At 31.7% G+C, this 27,115-nt stretch overlaps 1 protein-coding gene across 1 annotated transcript in view; it reads left to right on the top strand.

Annotated features, from left to right (window-relative positions):
- Positions 1-7,719: 7,719 nt before the first annotated feature.
- LOC134709962 (kinesin-like protein KIF28P) overlaps positions 7,720-27,115 on the top strand; it is a 46,583-nt gene continuing 27,187 nt past the window's right edge. Inside the window, exons 1-5 of the mRNA XM_063570087.1 lie at positions 7,720-7,982; positions 13,396-13,581; positions 15,502-15,708; positions 22,473-22,601; positions 23,200-23,334. Of these exons, the coding sequence (XP_063426157.1) occupies positions 7,932-7,982; positions 13,396-13,581; positions 15,502-15,708; positions 22,473-22,601; positions 23,200-23,334 (708 nt within the window). The 5' untranslated portion in view covers positions 7,720-7,931. The remainder of the gene's footprint in view (positions 7,983-13,395; positions 13,582-15,501; positions 15,709-22,472; positions 22,602-23,199; positions 23,335-27,115) is intronic.

The following is a 27,115-nucleotide window of genomic DNA, read 5'->3' as shown; positions in this document are numbered from 1 at the left end:
TAACATGTTTGTGAGATCTCAACCCTCCCCCTATACCTCTAGCCAAATGTAGAAAAGTAAACGCATAACAATACGCACATTAAAATTCAGTTCAAGAGAAGTCCGCGTCTGATGTCAGAAGATGTAACCAAAGAAAATAAAGAAAATGACAATAATACATAAATAACAACAGACTACTAGCAGTTAACTGACATGCCAGCTCCAGACTTCAATAAAATTGACAGAAAGATTATGATTTCATCATATGAACATCAGGCACAATTCTTCCCGTTAGGGGTTTAGTCTCATACCCCTAGTTAGTGATATAGATATCAAGATCGAGGAAAGGGCAGTGGTCATTTTTAGTATTAGCTTTATTTAAAGTAAGTTCAACAGGATAAATTTCTTTAATATACATACTGAAGTCGTCATTATTGAGAGCCAAAATATCATCCAAAAATCTAAAAGTATTATTAAATTTATGTATCAGATGTTGTTTCGATGGGTTTTTGCTTATTTTTGTCATAAATTGTAACTCATAGCAATACAAAAACAGGTCCGCAATAAGTAGTGCACAGTTAGTCCCCATTGGAATTCCGATAACCTGACGATATACAGAATCCCCAAAGCGAACAAAAATGTTATCTAGTAAAAATTCAAGGGCATATATAGTATCAAAGCATGTCCAATTGACATAGTTTTTTTGTTTATTGCAACTAAAAAATGACATAAAAGAGTTTGAACATATATATTCACATTCTGACTTTTTAAATGCCCATTGAATTAGGTGTGTGATTTTTTTCTTAATGAGAATGTGAGTCAATGTGGTATACAGGGTAGAAAAATCAAAACTTTGAACAGATTCAAAATCACCAATATAAGCATGCAATTTATCAACTACTTCCAACAAGTTCTTGACACTCCAAAAGTTATTAATTCCACTATTTTCGAAAGCCTTATTTGAATAATTTATTATCAGGCTTTTAATTGTACCAAGTGTGCTGGTAAAAAGAATAGATAATTTAGTTGTGTTACAATGACTTGAAGACGAAATAAATCTGTATTTGTTAGGTGTTTTGTGTAGCTTCGGAAGCCAATACATAGTTGGAACGTTCATTGTAGTTGGCTCTGCTTGTAAAGCGGTAGCTAAAATGCATTAATATAACTTGTGACCCGTTATCACTGAATTGTTGGGACAAAAACCACTTAATTCAACACGCCATTAGTGATAATAATCCTTGTGTTAAAATGTAATACAAACGACTCATACAAAATACAAAGTAATGGCATTAAAACAAGTGACTATAGATGAAGACAACAGCGCCATACCATCATACATGCCAAAATAGTATTGCATTCATATGAAAATGATTTCAAAAGTTGCTTAATTGAACAACATACATCATTAAGAAATTCTTAATTCACATTCTTTTTATGATATTGGAACCCTTAGGCTTAGTTCAGTTTGATAAAAACAACAGAAAAACATAATATGAATTGTAATTCTCACGTTGAAAAACTATGTCCATATATACTGAGTAAAGTATTCAAATGCAGAACTACATTTGTACATTCCTATGTAGAATAAGTCTGTGCATATATAGAAAAAAAGTATATGCATATATGAGGTTAACTATGTTCAAATAGATATATAGAAAAGTGTGTGCATATAAGGTAAAAGATGTGCATATGTTGGAAAAGTATGTGCATATATATATAAAAAAATAAGTGCATATAAAGTAAACTATGTTCATATATACGCAAAGTATGTGTATACATAGAACAAACATGTGCAGACATTGAAAAGTGTGTGCATTAATGTATATAAACGTTTGTATTCGGCAGCTACGGCGTTCCATAAATAGTCTCTCTAGCAAAACACCGCATGTCTATAAGAATACGTGCAACTTGTGCGCACAAGTTGTACAACTCGTGCGCACAAGTTGTGTAACTCGTGCGCACAAGTTGTGTATCTTGTGCGCACAAGATAGTAACTTGTGCGCGCAAGTTAGTAACTTGTGCGCGCAAGTTGGTAACTTGTGCGCACAAGTTGATTTTTTTTTTTTGCATGGCACTCCAGGGCTTCCGTACAATATGTGTTTCTTTGTTCAGACAATCAACTAAATTTAGAACTGGATCAACCTTCATTCTACAGCTGCAAACGAAAATTATGTATGCCTAGATCTTAAACATACCATTGAACTTGAAATAAAGGCAGGGCCGTAACTACTTTAAGGATATTACATGTAGATAATATGATTTATCTCCTGACTTGCATTAACATCGGACATTGAAAATAAGGGATTGTCTCAGTTTATTCGAGAAAACAAAAACTTATATGTCAATTTTCAAATAGTGATCTTTCCATTCCCGTGTGTAGCAGCATTCTAGATGTATCTGTTTATTTATTATAGTATATCAGAAATTTACCCAAACGAACTTACTTTAACTAAATCTAACATTAACAGCAGCAGTTGTCCTTTTCTAGATTTAGACATTTCAATTTCAAACGGGAAACTTCACACTAAAATTTACGACAAAAGAGACGATTTTTCATTTCCTATTGTTAATTTTCCTTTTTTAGACGGCGATGTGCCTTTGGCTCCATCATACGGTGTTTATATATCGCAACTCGTTCGGTTTGCCCGTGTGTGTTCTGATGTCATAGATTTTAACGAACGTAATCAATGCATCACTAGTAAATTGTTGTGTCAGGGATTTCGATACCATAAATTACTTAAAACTTTTACTAAATTCTTTCATAGATACAAAGATTTGATCAGTAAATTTGGCTATACCTGTAGAAAGCTTATTAAAAATGGTATTTCTCATCCTAAATTTTATGGTAATATTGTACTTAAAGCGAGGAAATCACTATGTGATCCTTGTAAACTCATCGAACCTTTAAACAAACTTATAAGTAAGGGTTATCGTACCAATATTGTAATTAGATCTCTGAATATAGTTCACATTGGCACTAATATTGATTTTGTCATTAGCAAATTAAAACATAACTAAATTTCATTATCTTTTGAGGCGAGATGTATAGGGGACACAGCCACGTTAACTTTTATTTCTATAGAAGTCGCTCTTCACTATACTACTACCTGTCGATACATTTATTTTTGGCATTGCACAAGTCATGTCTTCTTTGACTATTAATGACGTTAAAATACTAAATCCCTGTGATGTGTTTTAGTCGATTTTAGTCTCTGATGCATGATTTTTTACTATTAATTGGTTTTGGCTTTTAACTAGCTGTCAGTAACTGCGAGTACTCTCAAATCGTATTTTCTTGTTAATTCGACCTGTTGATACTGTTTATAATGCTTTTTTGTCATTTTTTATTTATATGGATCTTGGCTGTATACCAGCTTTGATTATTTGTAATATCTTCAATTTTTCACTTATTCTTACAACATTTGTATAAACTTCAAGATTATAAAAAACCGGTTTTTTTCTAAAGTGAACATTGATTGGTTAAATATTTCTCAGTGTGTTTGAATTTGTTTGATAGCCTTTTGGTCATGACTGTTTGTCTCTAATATTTAATTAACTGTGCATTTGTATTCAGATATCGCAGATCAAATTTATTCATTCTTTGTGTAATCATACGTTTTTTGATTGAGTTAAGTCTGCTAATTGATATTTTATCGTATGTTTTTATATGTTGTGATGTTATGCTATTGTTTCAGAAAAAGGGAGAAGGTTTGGGCCCATTAAAACGTTTAATCCCGCTGCAAATGTTTGCACCTGTCCTAAGTCAGGAATCTGATGTACAGTAGTTGTCGTTTGTTTATGTAATATATACGTGTTTCTCGTTTCTCGTTTTGTTTATATAGATTAGACCGTTGGTTTTCCCGTTTGAATGGTTTTACACTAGTAATTTTGGGGCCCTTTATAGCTTGTTGTTCGGTGTGAGCCAAGGCTCCGTGTTGAAGGCCGTACTTTAACCTATAATGGTTTAATTTTTAAATTGTTATTTGGATGGAGAGTTGTCTCATTGGCACTCACACCACATCTTCCTATATCTAATTACATTGTATTGTTGACACGGTATCACTGAGCCTCTCATTGGTTTTTGTATTGTGTGATTACTTTGACATTTTTATAGTGGTTATCTGAGTACTAGACCAAAATTCGGACGCACGAAATTTTAAGTTTAATTCCGCAATTTATAAGTATTTTTTCACCGAATTTTAGTCCACCAGTGGTATCATCAGCTTAGTAGTCAGTGCATCGGTACTGAAGTGATTTAAAACATCCTCAAATTCCAGTTGATAAAAAAAGAAATCATCATTTAAAACCTTTTTCTTTTTTATTAGAATTACCGTGCAATAATATCTCCTCGATAAATCTTCATTAGTGACTAAAAATACAGTATAGCTTTATTTTGGCAAGTTTGCAATTGAAAATATTCCAATATATGAACAAGTGAAAGTGCATGAAGACATTTTCTGACCAAAACCTCATTATTATTTTATGCATGGTTGATACCTCAATTAATGTCAAAGAAAGAGAGGGGCTCTCTTGATTTTCAGAACTACGTGTACTTAAATGACATATAGTGACCACTTGCCGGAACTTTAATAGAGGTTAGAACAATAGCTAATAAATACATGAAACAACCAATAAAATGTATGGCATGCTATTGGAATTTTAATTTAAAAATCGAAATAATATTTAAATAAATCGAGCTGTACAGGGGGTACTTCTGTTGTCTTTATTATTGCGTTTAGACAATAGAAAATGAAATTACTCCTCATAATTACCTGACTGCGCATGCATACATTGGACCTTAAATATGCAAGGATTGTATAATTTTTGGTTGAAGTCTCCCCTTACAATATTGTTCAGTGTATTTAATTTACTGTATTGTACTTTAATCTTACTGATTGAATATATTCTGGAATTATAACATTTGAATCTATCGAGGTTGCCTGTTTTGTATGTGATGATATGGATAAACAAAAAATAGATCTTTATACACTCACGCTACCATACTGGTCTCAATCTTAATCGAAAGATCTACTTTATTTCAACCATTAAGCAATGCCTCTGCTACAAAACTATTAATCGTAAGAGATACGAATGTTAAGAAAACCCTTGTTTTGGGAAGAATCACAGTGATTTTAATTAAAACAATCATGAAGTCGATATCCTCCAAATGCTGTACTTTGTTATCGACAGGTTATTTGTTGAGTTTAGTTGGATTTCAACAAATAACCGACAGTCTTCCAATGGGTACGGATTGTGCACTTTTATTGGTCGATATGTTTTTGCTCATTTTTATATACGGCATAGTTGATACACAATCGTTTAAAGGCCAAGTTTCTTAATTTCAAATTCAGATATATTTTTGATGCTTAGTAATTCAAACCCCAACATTTCACAACCCCCAGAGATATTGAAATTAAGAACTCTTTATGTTAGGGTCTATGGGCTTTATATACGTACTAGACCTATGACAAGCATGAAGATTTAAGCTTTCTCACCGGTAACTTCTACTCTTTAAGCAGAAAAATAACAAATCTACCTTCGTTTGACTTTTACATATCTTAGCTATCTGTTAACGTGTGTATCATCATCATGAACTTCATTTACATGAATGTAGGCCTGACACAAGGGCTGCTTCAACAAGTTTATCACGATTTGGATGGCCTATACAATTTTAAAATATGTCTGTATCTCGACTGAAACACTACAAGTGTTTGACGTATTAATAGAATAATAAGGTCGTGTAAGATGCCAAAATTGTTGTATATCTGTAAATTTACTGTGTTTATGTGTATATTTTGAAATTTTGACAGAAAATGAATTTGCGTGGCGAGTAATGATCTGCTGACACTTTTGCTTGGCAAAGTTTTTCTGTCGGACTGGATTAGTCAGTCCAATCAAAGAATAACCATATATATTTCTTCACCCTAAGCTCGTTTGCTTGTCTGTAAGGCTAACCATGAAAACAGTACTTTTGTTCGCTTGCAATTGATTTCAATAGTCAAATATTTTATACCTTCGTGAGTGACAAAAGGATGATTCGAAATCCTATGTGGCCAGTTTGTCAAAGTTCCATTTTTACAAAGAAATTGAAATAAAGGATACAATATCCTTGCTTGATCAACACGACGGGTTTCACATGCCGGTAGCCGGATCTGGTAACCTTTCCGTAGCACATGAGATCACGCACAGTTTATGGTGGGATTTGTGTTGCTCAGTCTTTAGTTTTTCTATGCTGTTGTTTGTATTTTGGTCTTTTTCTTCTTTTTTGGGCCTTTTATTTAAGACATTTGACCTTTTTCCATTTTATTTAAGACATATGATCATGAGTGTCCTAATTGGTTCTCACTGCTGTTGCCTTTCTCTAGCAATAAATTGATAAATTAAAATTTTGGTAAGTCTATGCAAGTACATCAATGAATATAAAAACCTTTGCATTACAAACACCATCTTCGCTAGCTAAGGGTTACGATCCACTCCAATGCTGGAGAGAACGGAACGGAGTGGATCGTAACCATTGGCCAGCGAAGATATACAAACTCATAAGTAGTCTAAAATAAAGCGAAACTGTAAAATAACATTCAAAATAAAGTTGGTACACAATAGTACTGCGTTTAGCTCGGACTGCAAAAAAGTTTAGTTGGTCATTGGAATTTTTTTTAGTGGTGATGTGGCGTTGTTAAAGCTGCCGGGTTTCTGTCTTCTTGCTTACCAATACCATATATTTATTGGACTGAAAATATAAAGTTTTAAATTATTTTTATGTCTAATTTATGGGCATTATGTTTTCTTGTCGGTGCATCCGTCCGTCCGTTTGTTGTACCGTTCGTCCGTCTATCCCGCTTCAGGTTAAAGTTTTTGGTCGAGGTGTTTTTTTATGAAGTTGAAGTCCAATCAACTTGAAAATTAGTACACCTGTTCCCTATAATATGATCTTTCCAATTTCTATGGCAAATTAGAGACCCCCCCCCCCCCCCCCCATTTTCACGGCCAACTGAACATAGCAAATGATAGTGCGGATGGGGCATTCGTGTACTAGGGACACATTCTGATTTCAAAATGAATGTATGGTTATTTTTAAACCAATCCTTCTAAACCTTTTGTTCAAATAGCTTTTCTTTTGAAAAACAAAATGAACATAATTCTAAAAAAATCAATTAAAAAAAAGTGAAATTAAAATTTAGTCCATCACTTATTTGTTCCTCCTGCAATTTAGCACAGTAAAGATTTTAATATAATTTGTGTATTGAAACTTTAGACATAAATCAAATTGGAAATCATCGCCACCCATTGTAAAGCAGACAACAAACAAAAAACAACTAGTGTAAATATGATTCTATTTTTTTTTAAACAAACGAAAATTGGTAATGGATAAATTTGGAAAAAAATAAGACACATCAAATATCAATTAGAAGGGCATGAAAAAATCACAAGTCGAAGAAAAGAAACTAAAACATAACAAAAGTACTATAACAAAACATAATTATGTTGATCTTAAACCATCTAATATTATATATCAATTTAGTCCTAGATATTGGCCATGGATTAAAAAGAATATTAACGGTAACTGTATACGTCACTGAAATCTCTTTAATTATTTACTTTATTATCTTGTTTAATTTGTGTATTGTCTTTTTCGCAGTTACTTAATTTCGACATTCTTTCTCACCTGAGATTGACATTTGATCAGCTGTCATCAAGTCACGCCTCCCCGGGAATCTTTTGTATTGTGAAATCTGATTGGTCTTTACTTCCGGGTACCTGTCAGATATCACGAAACATCGCAACATAGTAAACACGTGAAATGTTTACTTGCACTCAAAATACCGCGGTCAAATAAATTTAATTAAGATGATTGTGACCGGAAATCAGTTCAAATATCTGGATTTATAAAATTACGGAATATATAGAAAACACGACATAAGGTTGTCAACATTCAAAGAGAATACACAAGCATGCCTGGAGATAGTGTGAAGGTTGCTGTTCGTGTTAGACCATTTAATCAGGTAAGATGCCAATACACATTCTACTTTCAATATAATTTAGCATTGTTAGTAGGACATGATATTAGAATAGACTGAAGATAACAGTTATTACTGGATTTATTTTTTGCACTTATGAAGCAAAACTGAGGAAACTGAAAAAAAAATATCATGATTTTTTGCAATATAAAAGTTGAAAAATTCTTGTCACTTTGAATTCTATCAAAATTTCTTCAATTCAAAAAATATTTTCATCATTTCTTTTTATAGCTTTTAAATTATTATTTTAATTGGACACGTTTATTAAAATTATAATGTTTATTTAAAAGACATAATAAAGTACCAAGTTTTACTGTAAAAAAATATCACATTCCATTGGATGAGTTTATTTGTGATGATGATGAGGCCCCGATGATAGAATATGCTAAAGAAAAAAAAAGTTGAAGTAAGGCAATATTTCATCTAGAACTCCCCAAAATAGCATAGGTATTTTGGGGTCCCTATTTTGTATGTCAACTGTGAGCTTCACATACTTTGTTTTGCAACAAACATCTAAACATCTAAATATGATCTACACTTTATAAACTGTAACCAAAAAAAGGAATTCTGTCAGAATTAACTTATTTTGAATATATTTAACTGTAAATAAGAATCCCACGCAAACAGCACGCACAGCTTATTAAAATCATTGCCCTGCATGTTATCATCAGTTTGTTCATGCTGCGCTGAATAATAAAGGGGAAAGATATAGTTCAAGAATGTCAATCTGTATTATTAGCACACCTACGATCATGACAGTGTATCAAAGACTTTTTTTAAGTCAGTGCATAGGACCTCAAATGCATTCATTAAAATCACATTTTATCGTAAATGAAATCAAATAAGCAAAAAAAGAAAATTTGAAACCTGCTAAGGTTTTCTAAAAACGTCATAGTTTGATAGAAAATTTGTAAGGAAACATTTTAAACGACTGAAATATTTTGAATGTAAAAACGCTATGAAATATATAGATTTATTATTATGGTAATATAGTGTGTATTGAAACCAGCATGTCAGGTTATAAGATTTAAAGTGATATTATATTAGGTTCTCCATGACAAATTAGCATGTCTAATTCAAATCAGAGACATACAGGTATAATACATTATATGTCTCTGTTCAAATGTAAAAAGAAATCCATATATATAGCGGATGAGGTTTATTTTAATACAAAATATGAATTTAAGGATTTGTAATCATTGTGGAAACAAAACAAAAGTAATCGATGCCCTGTGAATTTTGAGTGTACTTTTGAACTGATTAATCTCCCAGGGTCGTATAATTTTATATTTTTTAATTTCATGGTTTAAGGTCGCTGAAAAATTTGATAAATCATGAATGTAAATTACCATATTAGTATTGTATTGTTAAATAGATTATTAATTCCTTGGTTTCTAATTCAATTCCAATTTTTAAAAATTCCATACATGTTCAGATATCAAATGTGTTAAACAATTATTTTTAATTTATATATATCAATACATTTATGTTTAAAAATCAAGTGCACATGTCCTTTGAACAAGGTCCAAAGTTTTTTTTCTATAATTTCATACATTATTCAGTGGCTCATCTTAATATTTGTGCCAATTAGAAGTCTCCCAGCCTGCCTCTTTTATCTCCTCCAGATACAAGAAACAATGTGATGGTGGCTTTATTTTTTGTCTAGAATTGTCTCTGGTTGATGCAAATCTCTGAGCATATTACATATAGCTGAGGGTATTGTCAGGGATGTTCAAAATTATTTTTTTAATTGAACAGAAAAAAATAAATCAATAAGGACATACGTTGCTGAAAAAATGGAGTGAAACACATTCCACAAAATAAATGAGTATTTTGAAAATGAAAAAGTATACCAAATTGTTTGTTAGATATTTAAAGTCTTCTTTAAGTTACTTTTTACTTGATCAAATGTTCATTCTGAAGAATTCATCAAACTTTAGACTTATGTTTGTGACATTGAAAAAATCTGGATTCTTTTATCAAATATTCAATTAAAATTTACAATTATTTATTTTAAAACTGAATTGAAAAAAGATCAAATGTCCATTTCCTTTTTAGAATATTTTTTCAGAATTCTTGTGTTGGGGTTGATATACCCTTTGATAAGGTTGTTTAATAGTTTTATGAGGATAGCTAGACATCTCACTTAACTATAAGTGTAATATCATCTCCTTTAAAAATCAAAAACCTTTTATCTAATTTTTTGGTGACACAGAGGATATTACTGAATCTGTCTGCAAAATGATATACTCCAAGACATTTGATACACATGTTGTATATGTTTGTTATGCCGCCGGACAAAATTTAAACAAGAAATAAAATAGACCTTTCTTGAAAACAATATATTGTTCTGAACATAAATGAAATATTTTCCACTGGACATTAAGCAATCAACTATCTAATTATTTGTTATATTTTGATTTGAGAATGGGGATATGCTGAGCATGGCCAATATGTGCATTCTTGTTGGTCTGACAAGAGAGACAACTACATAAATTTCATAGCACATATAATGCAAAGAGAAGGGGGGGGGGGCAAACAAAAATGTTTTTTTTTTGGGGGGGGGGAAGAACTTTGTTTGAGGTTGAATCTTTTTAAAAAAAATATTGCATAGTGATTAACGAAATGGTAATCCCATTAATTTTATAGATGTGTTTTATTTGATTGAAGCTTCCTATATCATCTTATGTCAATAGCACTGATAGTAAATTTGGAACTTCGGATGTTAATTTTTGTGAAACACTCATATGATAATGTCATAGAACTACCCATTCCTCTAGGATTGTACTCTTTAGTTACATTTTTACGTAAATAGTTGATGTTTTGTGGTATTTGTTTGTATTTTATATGATTCCGAAGGGTCCTTATAGGACCACCTAGATTGTTATGTAGAATAATTTTTATTATATATCAAAATTTATGACATTCATTTTATTAAAAAAAAAAATGGAAAAAGGTAAAAACAGGATATAGTCATAGTGAGGCTAAACAAAAAAGTATGTGTGTTTACTGTCACTGTGTCACATGCTGAAAATATAGGGTAAGTAGGTTTTTTCTTTTTATACCCCCGCTTTAAAAGGGGGGTATACTGTTTACCTCTGTCTGTCCTTCCGTCAGTCAGTCCGTCCGTCCGTCCCATGAATATTTTTCGTCGCATTTTTCTCAGGAACTACAATACAAGGATTTCTGAAATTTGGTTTCAGGGTTTATCTAAGTCAGCTATACCGTGTAATGCTTTTTCAGATTGATCACTTGACAACCTCTGTTTACCGAACACTTGTATGATTTTACACATGATAGCCAAGTTGAAATTTTCGTCACATTTTTCTCAGGAACTACAATACAAGGATTTCTGAAATTTGGTTTCAGGATTTATATAAGTCAGCTATACCGTGTGATGCGTTTTCAGATTCATCACTCGACAACTTCCTGTTTACCGAACACTTGCATATTTTTACACTATTAATATTATCCGCTTGCTGCGGGGGTATCATCAGTGAGCAGTAGCTGGCAGTTTCACTTTTTAATTTTCAATATTTTTTTTACATTGAGTCTATAGTTAACAGTGCTGAATCAGAAATGGTAAAAAAATAGGTTAGGGGATAAAAATTAGGGTATGTAGGAGTACAGTAAACACACATACTTTTTTATTTGACCTGAGTACTCTTATTGGGTATAAGTTCTATCATGCTGAGTGGCTCTCATAGAAGTGTTAAGACTTGATTTATTTAAATCGGTTAAGTACAAAATAATCCTGTTAAAATGAGTTTAAAAAATTATCTCTGTCATACATAATGATATCAATAAAAATAAGCTGTTATAATAATTACATAATTGCATGTATACAAATTTAACATTCCATTTCACCTTGTGTTCTTTTTCAGCTTTTTAATATTAAAGGGCAAAAATTGTTTAAATAACAAGAACAATATTTAAAATATGAAAAGATAATGATTATTATTTTTATTTTGTTCAGTTGAAGTTTTTCAAGGTTTCAAAATTTTATTTGGAAATTCCCAGTAAGTGTTTTTAAGCAGATGACATTTTTCAAGGTTTTAAAATTTTATTTTGAATTACAATTGTCAAAATGTCCTATAGTGCTTTTGAACTCAATGGTACCCGGGTGTAGGGTTGTAAAATAATAAAAATAAGTGATAGTGAAGTACTTAGTACTTTAAATTGTTATTTTATTTATTATAAGGTACTTAGCATCAAATACTATAATGGGTTGTATAATTACCTCCCCTGTTTGGCATACCTTTGATATCAAAGAAGATTAGAGACATTGACAATGAAAGAATTGTCTTTGTATTTGTTTGTTTATTTGTATTTCTATAAATCTTAGAAACCTTTTGTTCAGAAAACCACATGCTTTCAAATGGGATTTTTACTTATGAAACAAAAATTTTACTTCATATATGATTTATAATATGTCCAATATATTTGTTTCGCAATACAATTTATAGTATGTCCAATTTATTTGTTTCATAATTTAATTTATAGTATGTCCAATAAACTTTGAAATTCTTTTGCAAATTGTACACTCATTTATGTTTGCACAAACTCAGAAATCTGTCCTTCAGAAAATCGTCCTTCAATTAAGATAATGGTTAAACTGTTTGTTTTTGAAATTTACAAAATGACAAAGTGTCAAATAAAGTGGCCATAAAATGTGTGGTCAATGGCACAAAGATTCTATATCCGACTTGACAATCAAAATCTAGAATCCAATATGTAGAATTTCCTCTCATTCATGAATGAAAGGATGTCTATGAGACAGCAACACAACAACATACACAAAACAGATATCTAGAGGTCAATATTTAGTCTTTGACAAACAACGGAAATATAACATCAAGCTCTTAAATGTCCTGAATTTGCAGTTCTAGAAAAAAAGATTATAACCCAAGTTATAATATTAACATGCAAGACATGTGCTTGATCCACAAAAGACATCAGTGACACAAATCAATATTGTTCTATTTCAAAAAAGCTATTTTCATATCTTAGTTATTTCATCTGAATTATACAAAGACCTGCCGTCAATACCACTGGCGGATCTCTAGAAATTTTCATAAGTGGGGCCCACTGACTGCGCTAAGAGGGGCCCACTCCAGTCACGCCTCAGTGATTCCCTATATAAGCAACTATTTTTTTTTCCCAAAAAGGGGGGGCCCGGGCCCCCCTGGGCCCCCCTCTAAATCTGCCTCTGAATACTATATTCTCTATATGATAATAAACTGTTTCTGCTCCTTTGCTTAGGACTGTCTTAACGTGTCAATTCCATTACAGCACAATGAGCACATGAGTTTAAACCACAGGAATATAAAGCTGAGATTCTTTAATAATGTACCTAATTATTTTAAATATATGAAGTTATTTTTTCATCCTTTTTCAGAGAGAGAAAAATGCAGGGTCAAAGTGCATCATATCTATGTCTGGTCAAACAACGAGTATCAAAAACCCAGAGAATAACGAGACAAAGGCATTCTCTTTTGACCATTCCTACTGGTCACATACAGATTTTGATGAGAATGAACTTGGACTTAACATTGCAAAAGCAGGATCCAACTACAGTGATCAGGTTGGTTTCATTACACAGAAAAAGAATTAATATAAAAAATAAATTATATAGACAATAAGACAGAGAGAGAGATGTTGTTTAAAAGTCAGTCCTGACAATCAAAAATTATGAATGATTTATATTAAACACAACTTCAGAAATTCAAAGTTTGAAACTGAAATTCAAAATAGATTAAAACAACTGTTGTACACACAATGTGATTCAATTGAAAATTCAATCGAAAATTACTTTTCCTAAAGTTTATTTTTACATGCATATTGTTAGGTCACTCATCATGCTCATGTCTCTTGCAATATATTGTACATGTATAACATCATGAATTAGATTTATATCACAACAAATCATCAGCAATCCACATGCAATGTTTCACAGCCATTCAAATTATTAAAAGTGATCTCATGTGTCAAAGGTTGTGATCCAGGGTAACATAGAGGGCCAAACTACCCTCCCCCTAAATTTTATTTTTTATTTTCTCAAGATGCATATGATTTTTAAGCACATAATCTTCCCAAAATTAGTTCGTCTTAATGCATTCCCCTTTTCTGGAATAATGCCCTCTTTAAAAAATCATGTATTCAACCCTGCCTGTTCTAATACTGGGGGCATCTGTTCACTTGTTTTGTCTATACTGCTCAGCTATTCCAAACAATTTGGGAACAAAAATTCCTCACAAAAAGAACAAAAAATTACGGTAACACCTGGTATATCATATTAGTCAAAGAAAATATTCAAGGCACAGTAATATTTGACTATTCAGTTGATAATTTAAAGCATACCAACATAAGCATTTGAACGAAAGAAAAAACAATAATTGACAATGAAAATAACCCAGATTGTTAGTGTTTATTCAATGACAGAGAGATTACTGCTCCTGTTAAATTATATCGATTTTAACCGATTTTGACCGTTTGAAGTAGATAAAGAGATCATATTGTGGTTTTAAAACAGTGAATATAGTAAATTCTTTAGCTGTATTTTGTTAGTAAATTTGATTGAAATATCAAGGACATACCATTATATCTAATATACAGTTGTAAGAATTTAATTTCGGTGCTGATCATTTGTTTGTTCGTTCAATGATTTTAATATTGAGATTTTAACACACTAGATCAAACTATAAAGTGTTAAAATTCATCCATTTCATTGATAAGCCCTTCAGTTTTACTATGTGTACTGTTATAGCTCTAGTTCATGTTAAAATCCGAAGGTGAAATCTTCTTGTTATTCTCCCCAGGAGTGCAGATCTCTATACATGCATAATAAATATATTTGAAATCTAAGCAGGTAAATTAAAAATAGGGCATTTAAAGTTAACAGCTTGCTATTTATTAAAATAAAAATTTGAAAATATGGCAAAACTATATATATTTATGATTGATTGAAGGTAAATAGATATAAGAATATGTGGTTTGAATGCCAATGAGACAACTCTCCATCTAAACCATTATAGGTCAAAGTATGGCCATCAACACTGAGCCTTGGCTCACACAGAACAGCAAGCTTTAAAGCTAAGGGCCCCAAAATGACTAGTTTAAAACCATTTAAACTTGAAAACTGACGGTCTGATCTATATAAGAAACTCTTATGAACAACATCAACCAATGACAACCACTGAACATCAGGTTCCTGACTAAGAACAGGTGCAACAAACGAAGGGGTTAATTGTTTTATGTGCCTATATTAATGTAGAAGGCATGTGACCAACTTCTTTGGAAAAAAATGTGTGAAATATGTATGTGCACATGATGCACACACAAACAGTTGAAACAGAAAGATAATGCCACCAGGGAGTAGGGAGTTGCTGTTAGGGCGTAAGTTTGTGAAACTGTAAGAATGTTGGCTAAACAAAGCCTACCCAAAAAACAACATTAATAAAAGAAGAAAATTTTGTTTAATTGTCACTATTTTATTTGTTTTCAGAGACAAGTATATAATGACCTTGGTAAAGGTGTGTTAGACAATGCCTGGCAAGGTTATAACGCTGCCTTGTTTGCCTATGGACAGACAGGATCAGGCAAGAGCTACTCTATGATAGGCTATGGATCAAATAAAGGCATTGTACCAATCTTATGTGAGGAGCTGTTCAAAGCTGTCGAACAAAATGATGATAAAAGTAAACAATTACAGGTGAGAATATAGTAAACAATCACATTTGAATAAAGTATACAATCACATTTGAATAAAGTAAACAGTTACAGGTGAGAATAAAGTAAACAATCACATTTGAAAAATGTAAACAAATATAGGTGAGAATGAAGTATCTTTCAGCAATTTCATGATGTTTTGCTTAGATGTTAAACACGAGAGTAGGACAATATGATTTTAAAATCAGCAGTTTATGTACTTCCTGTCCATGTTCATCCACATGATGGACTTGGCGGCAGGTCCTTGGCAAGCAATTGATGTGATGGATCAAGAACTTTTGATAAGGGGGAGTGGGCACTGACTGACCTAATGTTGGCCACCCAAGTCACGCTTCAGTGATTCCCTATAATTAATCAACCAAATTTTTCCTGGATCGCCTATGAATTTGATCAGGCAACCAATGGTGGGCAAGTGGAAAAAGCAAAATCCATGTGGTCTTTGGTTAACTTTGAGTGTGGTTTCAGCATAGACTGCATTTAGTATAACATTCTTTTATACATGAATATTACTGTAAACCAACTAAATTGCTAACATCTACCTCATTTAATTTCTGATAGAGGATTGTCTCATTACTAATTACTGTAAATTCAGAAATTAATGCCAGGTTTTTATTATTGCGAAAAATGCGACTGAGTTGTAAATGCAATAATTTAACTCGCATTTTGAAATATTTTATATGAATTTAACAGGATTTTACCTCAAAACCTTAAAAATTAAAATCGCATTTAAGTCTAAAATGTCAAAATCGCATTAATAAATGCACGCAATAATTTCTCAATTTACATTATATCCCATTTCTTTTTATTTCTTTTATGTTTTTCTTGTGAAGGTCAGTAGTGATAAGAAATTTATAAAAACATAATTTTTGTAAATTTTCTGTAAACACCTTTACATTTTTTTGTGTGCCTCTTTTTAACTAATTTTTTAAAATCTTTTTTGTAAAGATTCTTTCATTAACGAGAAGATGTTTGCATTATTATTATTGTATCATTGACATTTCAATGACATTTTTTTTTAATCAAAATTTGTATTTGCAAACCTTGGCATGTTTTGAACTTCTCTATTAATAATTACCATGGAAAACCTGTCTGTTCCATTATCAAGTAAATGTATTGTTATGGAACATGTAAAAAAGTACTAAAAGGCTTTTTCAAACATTTGAAATTGAATTTATGTAGGCCAAGAATTTCGACGATTGCAAAATAATTATCTCTACAAGCCCTTGTGAGAATCAATACAAATATTACCCAGATGATAATAATTAATGCTGTATATATTCACACATACAAACAGAAATTGATGAACCTATTCTTATATCTCATTTCCAATAAATATTATATTACACATAGATAATTATTAATTCATAGTGTTTTGTTCTCATGTAAACTGTTAATAAACAATGAGGTTTTTATTATTGCGAAACATGCGACTGAGTTGTAAACGCAATAATTTAAACTCGCATTTTGAAATATCTAATATGAATTTAACAGGATTTTTCTCAAAATCGTAAAAATAAGAATCATATTTAAGTCTAAAATGACAACATCGCAATAATAAATGCTCGCAATAATTTCTGAATTTACAGTATTTAAGTTTTATGATTTCAGCCAGCAAAGTACATTTTGTTGATGAAATGATTTTTTTTGTGATGCTTGTGACAAATTTGTTAAATGCAAAATATAGGGGTACTATAATTTAAGTCTGGTATAGGAAATGTATTTAAGTTTATAAAGTTTCATAATTTCGAAGGTTTAAACTTGGATGATTCTTATATGGTTTACCTTCATTGTGTTACTAAGTTTCTGTCTGTCATATGTTTGTTGTCCTTGACCTCATTTTCAGGGTTCAAGGACTGATTAAGTATTGTCAAGTTTTTTGTTACCGTTATTGCTAATTGTCAGTAAAAGGATGTTCATAGTTTGTATATGGAATCCTAACACGTTTTTCATGTCTGTTAGACATGGTTTGAAATGTGAGACAGGGTTTGTCTGTTAAACAGGGTTTGTCTGTTAGACAGGATTTGAGTTGTGAGACAGGGTTTGTCTGTGAGACAGGTTTTGAGTTGTGAGACAGGGTTTGAGTTGTTAGACAGGGTTTGTCTGTTAGACAGGGTTTGAGTTGTGATACAGGGTTTGTCTGTTAGACAGGGTTTGAGTTGTGAGACAGGGTTTGTCTGTGAGACAGGGTTTGTCTGTTGGACAGGGTTTGAGTTGTGAGACAGGGTTTGTCTGTAAGACAGGGTTTAAGTTGTGAGACAGGGTTTGTCTGTTAGACAGGATTTGAGTTGTGAGACAGGGTTTTTCTGTTAGACAGGGTTTAAGTTTCGAGACAGGGTTTGAGTTGTGAGACAGGGTTTGTCTGTTAGACAGGGTTTGAGTTGTGAGACAGGGTTTGTCTGTTAGACAGGGTTTGAGTTGTGATACAGGGTTTGTCTGTTAGACAGGGTTTGAGTTGTGAGACAGGGTTTGTCTGTGAGACAGGGTTTGTCTGTTAGACAGGGTTTGTCTGTTAGACAGGGTTTGAGTTGTGAGACAAGGTTTAAGTTGTGAGACAGGGTTTGTCTGTTAGACAGGGTTTGAGTTGCGATACAGGGTTTGTCTGTTAGACAGGGTTTGAGTTGTGAGACAGGGTTTGTCTGTGAGACAGGGTTTGTCTGTTAGACAGGGTTTGAGTTGTGAGACAGGGTTTGTCTGTTAGACAGGGTTTAAGTTGTGAGACATGGTTTGTCTGTTAGACAGGGTTTGAGTTGTGAGACAGGGTTTGTCTGTGAGACAGGGTTTGTCTGTTTGACAGGGTTTGTCTGTTAGACAGGTTTCAAGTTGTGTTTGCTCTTGTGAATCTAATACGTAGTTTGGATTCTAAAGTGCATATTACATCAAATAGTTGACCTACTTACAATTTGGAAAACGTTCACATTCATTTTTGCATAAACCTATTTTGGATGAATTTTAAATTTATATTATTTTCACATGAATTCTGCACAAGAGTAGTCGTGTGCATTAGAAAAACAAAAATACATGCACATAAATTACATAATGATAGTTTTGAAATATTACATAACTTAACAAGTACTTAAAAATATATTTATTGAAATTTCACTAAAAATTTAAATTGATATTTTACTTAAATCCATCATAGCATGCAATATACTAATTCCTAAAATTTAATGAGATTTAAATTTGGCCTTTAAAAAAATTGATGATGTAAAAAAATAAGTTTTGCTATCTATGCATCATACTTATTTCATTCTTTTCAAATAAATTATCACATACCAAAAATAAAATTGCCCGTAAAAATTGAAGCAATGCATATACATTAGGGATATACGATGTAAAAAAGATATAAAATCTTTATGGTATATATACCAAATGTTTGAAGTACAATTTTTATGTGTAGATTATTGACAATCTTTTTTATCGATCATACATATGCAGTACCTGTTTACAAAGTTTTATGACATTTCTAAAGACACCTGAATTTATGCCCAAGGACAATAATACCGTACTTGATAAAATTTGCTTCAACACTTTGAATATGATAATACCAAAAAGTCAATACCATTTTATGACTTTAATTGATCTTGAATGCTCTTTGACTAGTTGTAAAATAACAACTCGACACGGATAGAATAAGAGGTTTAAATTGTATATTATGATATTAAATGTAAAGATCGTATTTCTACAAATAAACAGAAAGAATTTAACAGACCATAGTGAAACACAATTCAAATGCATAGAAGTTAATAACATAGACCAGAAATTTAAAGTATAAATTTCTATGAATAAAAGTTTAAACTGTTAATTAATTTACTAGGTGGTCACAGCGTTAAGTTATTTCATAGTTAAAATATTAATTAAGATATGGGTTTTTCCTAAAGTTTAACAGTTTAGTATTTTCTGAAAACTAAATGAATTTTACAGAAATGACCTACAAATGATGGATTAAACGAATATTATGATCATTGAAATGAATTCAATTCATCCTGGCTTTGCGGACAATTAGAAAAAATGGTTCTCATATGATCTGATATACCTCTATCAATACACTCATATGCAATTTTACATATAGGAATTCCTCTGTGTTTGTATTGTTATTTTTGTTTAAACAAGTTTAGCAAAGGGTGGCACAGTTTTAATTTCATGATGGCAGCAGTGACTTTTTTTGATTATTTATAAAAATCTGAATTTCTTATTCTTACTTTTTTTTTTCATTTAAGCAGACAAAAATTTGTCAAGAGGTTATTTATAATGAATCCTGACCTTGTCAGTCTTTGTTACTTGACCTTGACCTTGACCTCGTTCCAATGCTGTTAGGTTTTGGTATTACATCTATTCCTATTCCAAGCAATTAAAAATGATATGTCAGCAATACTTGGTTAATGAATTTGTTATAGGAATAATGATGGCCAGTGGTCTAAATAGTTTCTACTAGGAATAATGATGACCAGTGGTCTAAATAGTTTCTACTAGGAATATTGATGACCAGTGGTCTAAATAGTTTCTACTAGGAATAATGATGACCAGTGGTCTAAATATTTCTACTAGGAATAATGATGGCCAGTGGTCTAAATAGTTTCTACTAGGAATAATGATGACCAGTGGTCTAAATAGTTTCTGCTGAGATCAAATGATAAATAAGTATAATTAACGGTCATAAAAGGGATAAATAGAGTTATAAGAATTAGAGAAATAAAAATAATCAATAGGTCAGGAAAAGGATAAACTGAGTAAGAGAAACAGTGTACATTATAACATTTAAATGATTGTGAATAATAACAGAGAAACCAAAGGAGATCAGTTCACCAAACAAAATGTTTTAATAATGGTTTAATTTCTTCAATAAAAAAATAATCATTTTGTCTAAATAACACTTTAACTTTAGTCTTGACTGTAAAACATAATTTCAATAACCCAAGGGCCAAAAATTAAATTGTCCTTGATACCCACCATAACACAAAAAAAAACAAATTATTATTTTTTGTCTATCTGATGAATTAAGCCTTTTTCAACTGATTTTTATAGTTGGTTCTTATGTTTTACTGTTATACCACTGTCCCAGGTTAGGGGAGGGTTGGGATCCCTCGAACATGTTTAACCCCGCTAATAGCTGACTATGCAGTATGGGCTTTACTTATTGTTGAAGGCCGTACGGTGGCCTATAGTTGTTAATGTGTGTGTCATTTTGGTCTTTTGTGGATAGTTGTCTCATTGGTAAAAATACCACATCTTCTTTTTTATATATTAGCAGCGAATGAATATTACAATCATTATGTTCTTTACTGCTTCATATGGTAATTTGGCATTAGCCTTATACATATGAGCTAAGACATAGGAAATGACTAACGAAATCATTTGGTATTAATGGTATAATTTGTATAGACGAATTACGACACCTCCTACATTGCTAAATCAGCCGAACTAATCCATGCTAATCCCTAATGCATGTATGTTGACTTTTCCTTTTATTGTCTGAGCTAACATGTTATGCTGTCTGATTTCAGTCTTTAAATTCCAACTATTCAAACCAGAGAAGCATGATATATTTGTTGAATGAATCAATATTATTACAAAAAAGGAAACAAATTATACATGAAAATTTATAAAGTTAAACTTAAACCTAGATGTTTTAATCAGCTCTGCTTTCAAAGTTTGAAGTAAATAATCAAAATAAATTTACTGTTATAATTTATTTACATAGCATTTTGAAATAATTGTAATGGGGGTTATTATCGGTAAAAATGCTCTAAATCAAAGTGAATTGGTGCTTACATGTAGGGATAATACGACCTTGATCCACTTTTGGTAATACAAATATATATACCTGAGATTTTGTTTTGAAATGCATAGAAGGTTGAGAATAATGACAAAAATTATATAACATTTGTCTCTTTTACCAGTATATATCAAGTTTTGAAGGACTTACGATTTCACCCCTCTTAACCTAGTAATATTTTCTCCGGTATATTATTTCTGATGTTGACCGACAATGCACAATTTATCGGTTTGGTACGATTCTGAGATCGATATATTATGTAGATAAATGTGTATCATGATTGAAGTTGCTCTCTAGATGTATTAGGTTATTTTTTTGTTGTTGTATATCATGTATGATTGACAATTAAAATTCCACATCTCTTAATTTTTTATCATGAATATCTTGTTCAACTGTTGTTCAGCATCAATGTTAAATACATATATAAGAGTATTAATGGGGGTATACATCAACACAACAGCAATTCAACACCATGAAAAGTCTAAAAAGATAAAAAAAAAAATAAAAAAAAATTAAATCACATAATGACACTGATCAAGGGTACAGCAAAAGATGAACAAGATATTCATGATAGAAATTATTAAATCAAATCACATCTTTTCAAGTTTTGTATTCAACAATGAACAGGGAAATCATGAAAATGAAGGCTTTTTCAATGCCAAGATTGTCTTCTGTTAACTTCTAGTATGCATATTATCTAATGCTACTGTGAAATCATTATTGTTTAATACCAATTTTTGTGATTTTCTTGGTTACCTAACGAATTACAAATTTCTAGTGGAAATCAAATATCACAGAGAATGTTTTCCATAATCAATGAAAATTGGTACCCACGAAAATAAATGAATCCTGAGTAATTCTAAAGTCTCAAAATTAAGATCGTATCTATTTCTCCTGATTGAAATCATCTTTGAATACAAGTTGTATGCTTTAACAACAAATCATATGTGTGATGGTTGTGTTTTATTTTGCAGGTATCTTTTAGTATGCTTGAAATCTACAATGAACAAGTAAGAGATCTACTGGTCAAAGCTAAACCACAACAGGGTGGATTGAAAATCAGACAAAATCCACAGAGTGGATTCTATGTTGAAGGTCTTAGGGTAAGTTGGCTACTAAAAAGTAAAATCACTAAAATACTAAACATTATAAAGTATGCAAAGATTCACTAAAAGGTAATACCCATGAAAATGAAAGTTTTCCCAAATCCATGAAAATTGATTCCAAAGAAAATGAATGAATCTACGGTAGTCAAGATCTTTAAATTGCCTTGTAATACATTTGTAGTATAACAAAAGGTTTAGTTAGACAAGAGAAAGATGATGTAAGCTCTGGAAAAAAATAGCAAATTATGGATTTTTTTTGTGCGTTTGCAATTGTAATTGTTTTAAAATTCATAAAAATTGATTACTCAAAGTATGTTTCAGACATGACTTTATAAAAAAAAAAAAATATTTTGCAATACTATTTTTAAAAAGTGTTCCCTGAAAGACAAGTCTATTGATTTGGTTTCATTGATTTACATGTAATTATGATAGTTTTTAAAACTAAAAGACAGGTTCTATTGTAAACACTGCATTAATCGAAATTTTATTAATGAGTCTGCATTTTATCAAATAGAATTTGTCTTCCTATTATTATATTATTTATGAAAAGAATTGATTTTTTCATGAAAGCAATTAAAATGATTGTCTTTTTTAGCTTGTACCTGTTCGTAATTACAAGGAAATAGAAAATTTAATGGAACAGGGAACAGTTAACAGGACAACAGCATCAACAAACATGAACGCCACCAGTAGTCGATCACATATGGTTATCACCATTAGATTTGCACAGGTAAAGACCTAAACTAACATGTGCTATGCATGCCAATATCAGTGGAAGAACAACTTTTTGCTTTAACATAAAATTGAAAATGGAAAAGGGGAATGTGTCAAAGAGACAACAATCCAACCAAAGAGCCAAAAACAGCCCAAGGCCAGCGACTCAAACCTGTTATAATGGTCACATCTCTAATAGCCAGAATGTCTTTTCTGGTCAGTCTTATCTTGTCCCGCTATAGTACCTCATAATAGGTATGCATTTGGAACATCAATTCTAAGGTCACTTTTCTCTGGTCCCTCAGATGACCGGTTTGACTATACATGAAGAATCAATTTCTGACTTATATTAGGGTATAAAGCTCTATTGTTTTATATATGTGATTGTGTTGTAACGACTCATTGTTTATTATAGACTGTTGCCTTATGTTTGATTAATGCTGTTCAAAGTTCAGTAGCAAATATTACATGCATTAATAGGATGGTTACCTGTATAAACATAAATTCTGCTTTATACTAGTGAAGGGAAAAGGTCATCAAAGATCCCAGGTTTATAATTTTATTAGCCAGGTGCACATGTCATCTACAAAAGATTATTTCCTCACCCTAAAATCTAAAAAGTAAAAAGACTGAAAGTAAAAAATAGGTTTCCAGACAATCTTAATGTAAGTTGGCTTAGTGGTGATAGACTAAGGATTGATTTAGTTTGAGATTAATTTAACACCTATTGTAACACCTTACCTGGACATAACATATTATTGTAATTATTTATTTACATGTAGGCCTTATCAAGAGGAATTCTTTATAAGTTAAAATAATTAATGGATAGAATTGATTTTTGGTCAGACCTAATGCAATTTGTCTATTTGAATAATACTTTATGAGGTCATGCCCTCTATACAAGGTGTTTTATCTTGTATTTGAAGGTCTCCTATGGCATAACCATAATGTATGTTCAAAACTTGTTTTAAAAGACTAATAGAATTGTAAAAGTATCATAGGTGTTTTAAACTCCCTAAACAATTTCATCATTGAAGATTGTTATTTATTGTCCAGTAGCAAACACTTGATGAATATTTAAGATAAGACAATGAATGAAAAAAGAAGTACTTGCAAAATTGATAAGCAGGGATAAAGTAGGAAGTGGGGTAGCCTGTTTAGATATCAACCAGATACATATTCATCCACTGGATGACTTTTTGATCCGCCGGTTAACTCTGAACCACTAGTTAAATCTGAACCGCTGGTTAAATCTGAACCGCTTGGTTATCTCAACTGCCAGTTACCATATCTATATAAATAGGTTGCAAACATTAATCCAGCATTCTGCCTCTGGTCAGGCTATGAAACATCACCAGATGCTGTTTATTATGTGTATTGGTATATATACTATATGTTTATGCTTTTAAATTTTTCTCACGTCACTGATACACATAGTTAATATGGCTTTTACTAACGAAAGCTCCATTTGGGGATATTGTGTTTAGAGACTACTTATGTCAGTACACCTTTCCTATATTGCCAAGGATTTGGGTAACCTGTTAAAGAACAAATACTGATGTGATTGCTGCAAAACATAATTAAACAATTTTAAATTTTATTTCTAACTACAAACTTTACTAGTAACAAATAAAGACTTTGCTGGAGTCTAATATCTTTAAAAGTACACAAAAAAGTATCTCATCATTTGAAATATGTTTGGTTTTCTTTTGATTTATCATCTGTAGACACTTAAAATACTTAAAGATGATTTTTAAACTGTAAATTTGATAGATGGTATACCTCTGTTCCAGGGCAAATATAGACACACTCAAGTTTATCACTTTTCAGAATTCTTATGGGAATTTCCCATATTGACTGTATGGATTAGAGGGAATTTCTGCTTAAAAAAAATATTCATGACATTAACTTATGGTCAACTTACTGGTTTGTTCATAACCTATGAGTGATTCTTCTCATAAGAGTTTCTGTATAAAGGGATCTATTTATTTATAGTATTCAATCTGTGTTGGCTGCCACTAATTATCCTAACTTTGTTTTACATAAATTGTCATCCTGCTTTTTTTTTGGCAAAGTTGCTCATCCTGGTTTTTTTTAGCTCACCTGGCCCGAAGGGCCAAGTGAGCTTATGCCATCACTTGGCGTTTGTCGTCGGTCGTCGTCTGTCGTCGTAAACTTTTTCAAGAATCTTCTCCTCTGAAACTACTGGGCCAAATACTTCCAAACTTTAACTGAATGTTCCTTAGGGTATCTAGTTTATAAATTGTATCCGAAGTTTTGATCTATCAACAAACATGGCCGCCATTGCTAAAAATAGAACATAGGGGGTCAAATGCAGTTTTTGGCTTATAACTCAAAAACCAAAGCATTTAGAGCAAATCAGACCGGGGGGGGTAATATTGTTTATTAGGTCAAGATCTATCTGCCCTGAAATTTTCAGATGAATCAGACAACCCGTTGTTGGGTTGCTGCCCCTGAATTTGTAATTTTAAGGAAATTTTGCTGTTTTTGGTTATTATCTTGAATATCATTATAGATAGAGATAAACTGTAAACAGCAATAATGTTCAGCAAAGTAAGATTTACAAATAAGTCAACCTGACGGAAATGGTCAGTTGACCCCTTTAGGAGTTATTGCCCTTTATAGTCAATTTTTAACCATTTTTCGTAAATCTTAGTAATCTTTTACAAAAATCTTCTCCTCTGAAACTACTGGGCCAAATACTTCCAAACTTTAACTGAATGTTCCTTAGGCTATCTAGTTTATAAATTGTATCCGAAGTTTTGATCTATCAACAAACATGGCCGCTATTGCTAAAAATAGAACATAAGGGTCAAATGCAGTTTTTGGCTTATAACTCAAAAACCAAAGCATTTAGAGCAAATCTGACATGGAGAAATATTGTTTATCAGGTCAAGATCTATCTGTCCTGAAATTTCCAGATGAATCAGACATTCTGTTGTTGGGTTGCTGCCCCTGAATTGGTAATTTTAAGGAAATTTTGCTGTTTTTGGTTATTATCTTGAATATTATTATAGATAGAGATAAACTGTAAACAGCAATAATGTTCAGCAAAGTAAGATCTACAAATAAGTCAATGTGACTGAAATGGTCAGTTGACCCCTTTAGGAGTTATTGCCCTTTGTAGTCAATTTTTAACCATTTTTCGTAAATCTTAGTAATCTTTTACAAAAATCTCCTCTAACTACTGGGCCAAATACTTCCAAACTTTAAATGAATGTTTCTTAGGGTATCTAGTTTATAAATTGTATCCGAAATTTTGATCTATCAACAAACATGGTCGCCATCGCTAAAAGGAGAAAATGTTTTTTTTTGCTTTTGAAGAAAATAGGAGGATCCAAAGAACATTTAAATAAATTGAAAAGCCAAAATAATCATTGATGAGAGATTTAACCAAAAGAATTAAGGTAAGCGATTCAGGCTCTTGAGATCCTCTTGTTTACTTAAAACTTTTGTCCTGCATTTTTAACCGGATTTTTGTGACAAAAATGTCGGTTATTAAATTGGGGATGCTCGGCGGGCGGGCGGGCGGCAATCAAATGTTGTCCGTGCATTAACTCAACAACCGTTCAACCAAAGCCATAAAATTTTAATATGTTGTTACTGACAACTAAATGAAGGTCAAGTTTAATAATGACGATTTTGACTTCTACCGTTCAGGAGTTATGGTTCTTGAAAGATTGAAAAATGGCGTTTCCAGTCGTGTCCGTGCATTTACGCATGAACTGTTCTACCAAAGCTTCCCAAATTTTAATTTGTTGTTACTGGTGACAAAA

This window comes from Mytilus trossulus, chromosome 3 (assembly GCF_036588685.1).
Source record: "Mytilus trossulus isolate FHL-02 chromosome 3, PNRI_Mtr1.1.1.hap1, whole genome shotgun sequence".
Classification (NCBI taxonomy): domain Eukaryota; kingdom Metazoa; phylum Mollusca; class Bivalvia; order Mytilida; family Mytilidae; genus Mytilus; species Mytilus trossulus.
Note: the sequence above shows the minus strand (reverse complement) of the source record. Positions and strands in the feature narration are given on the sequence as shown.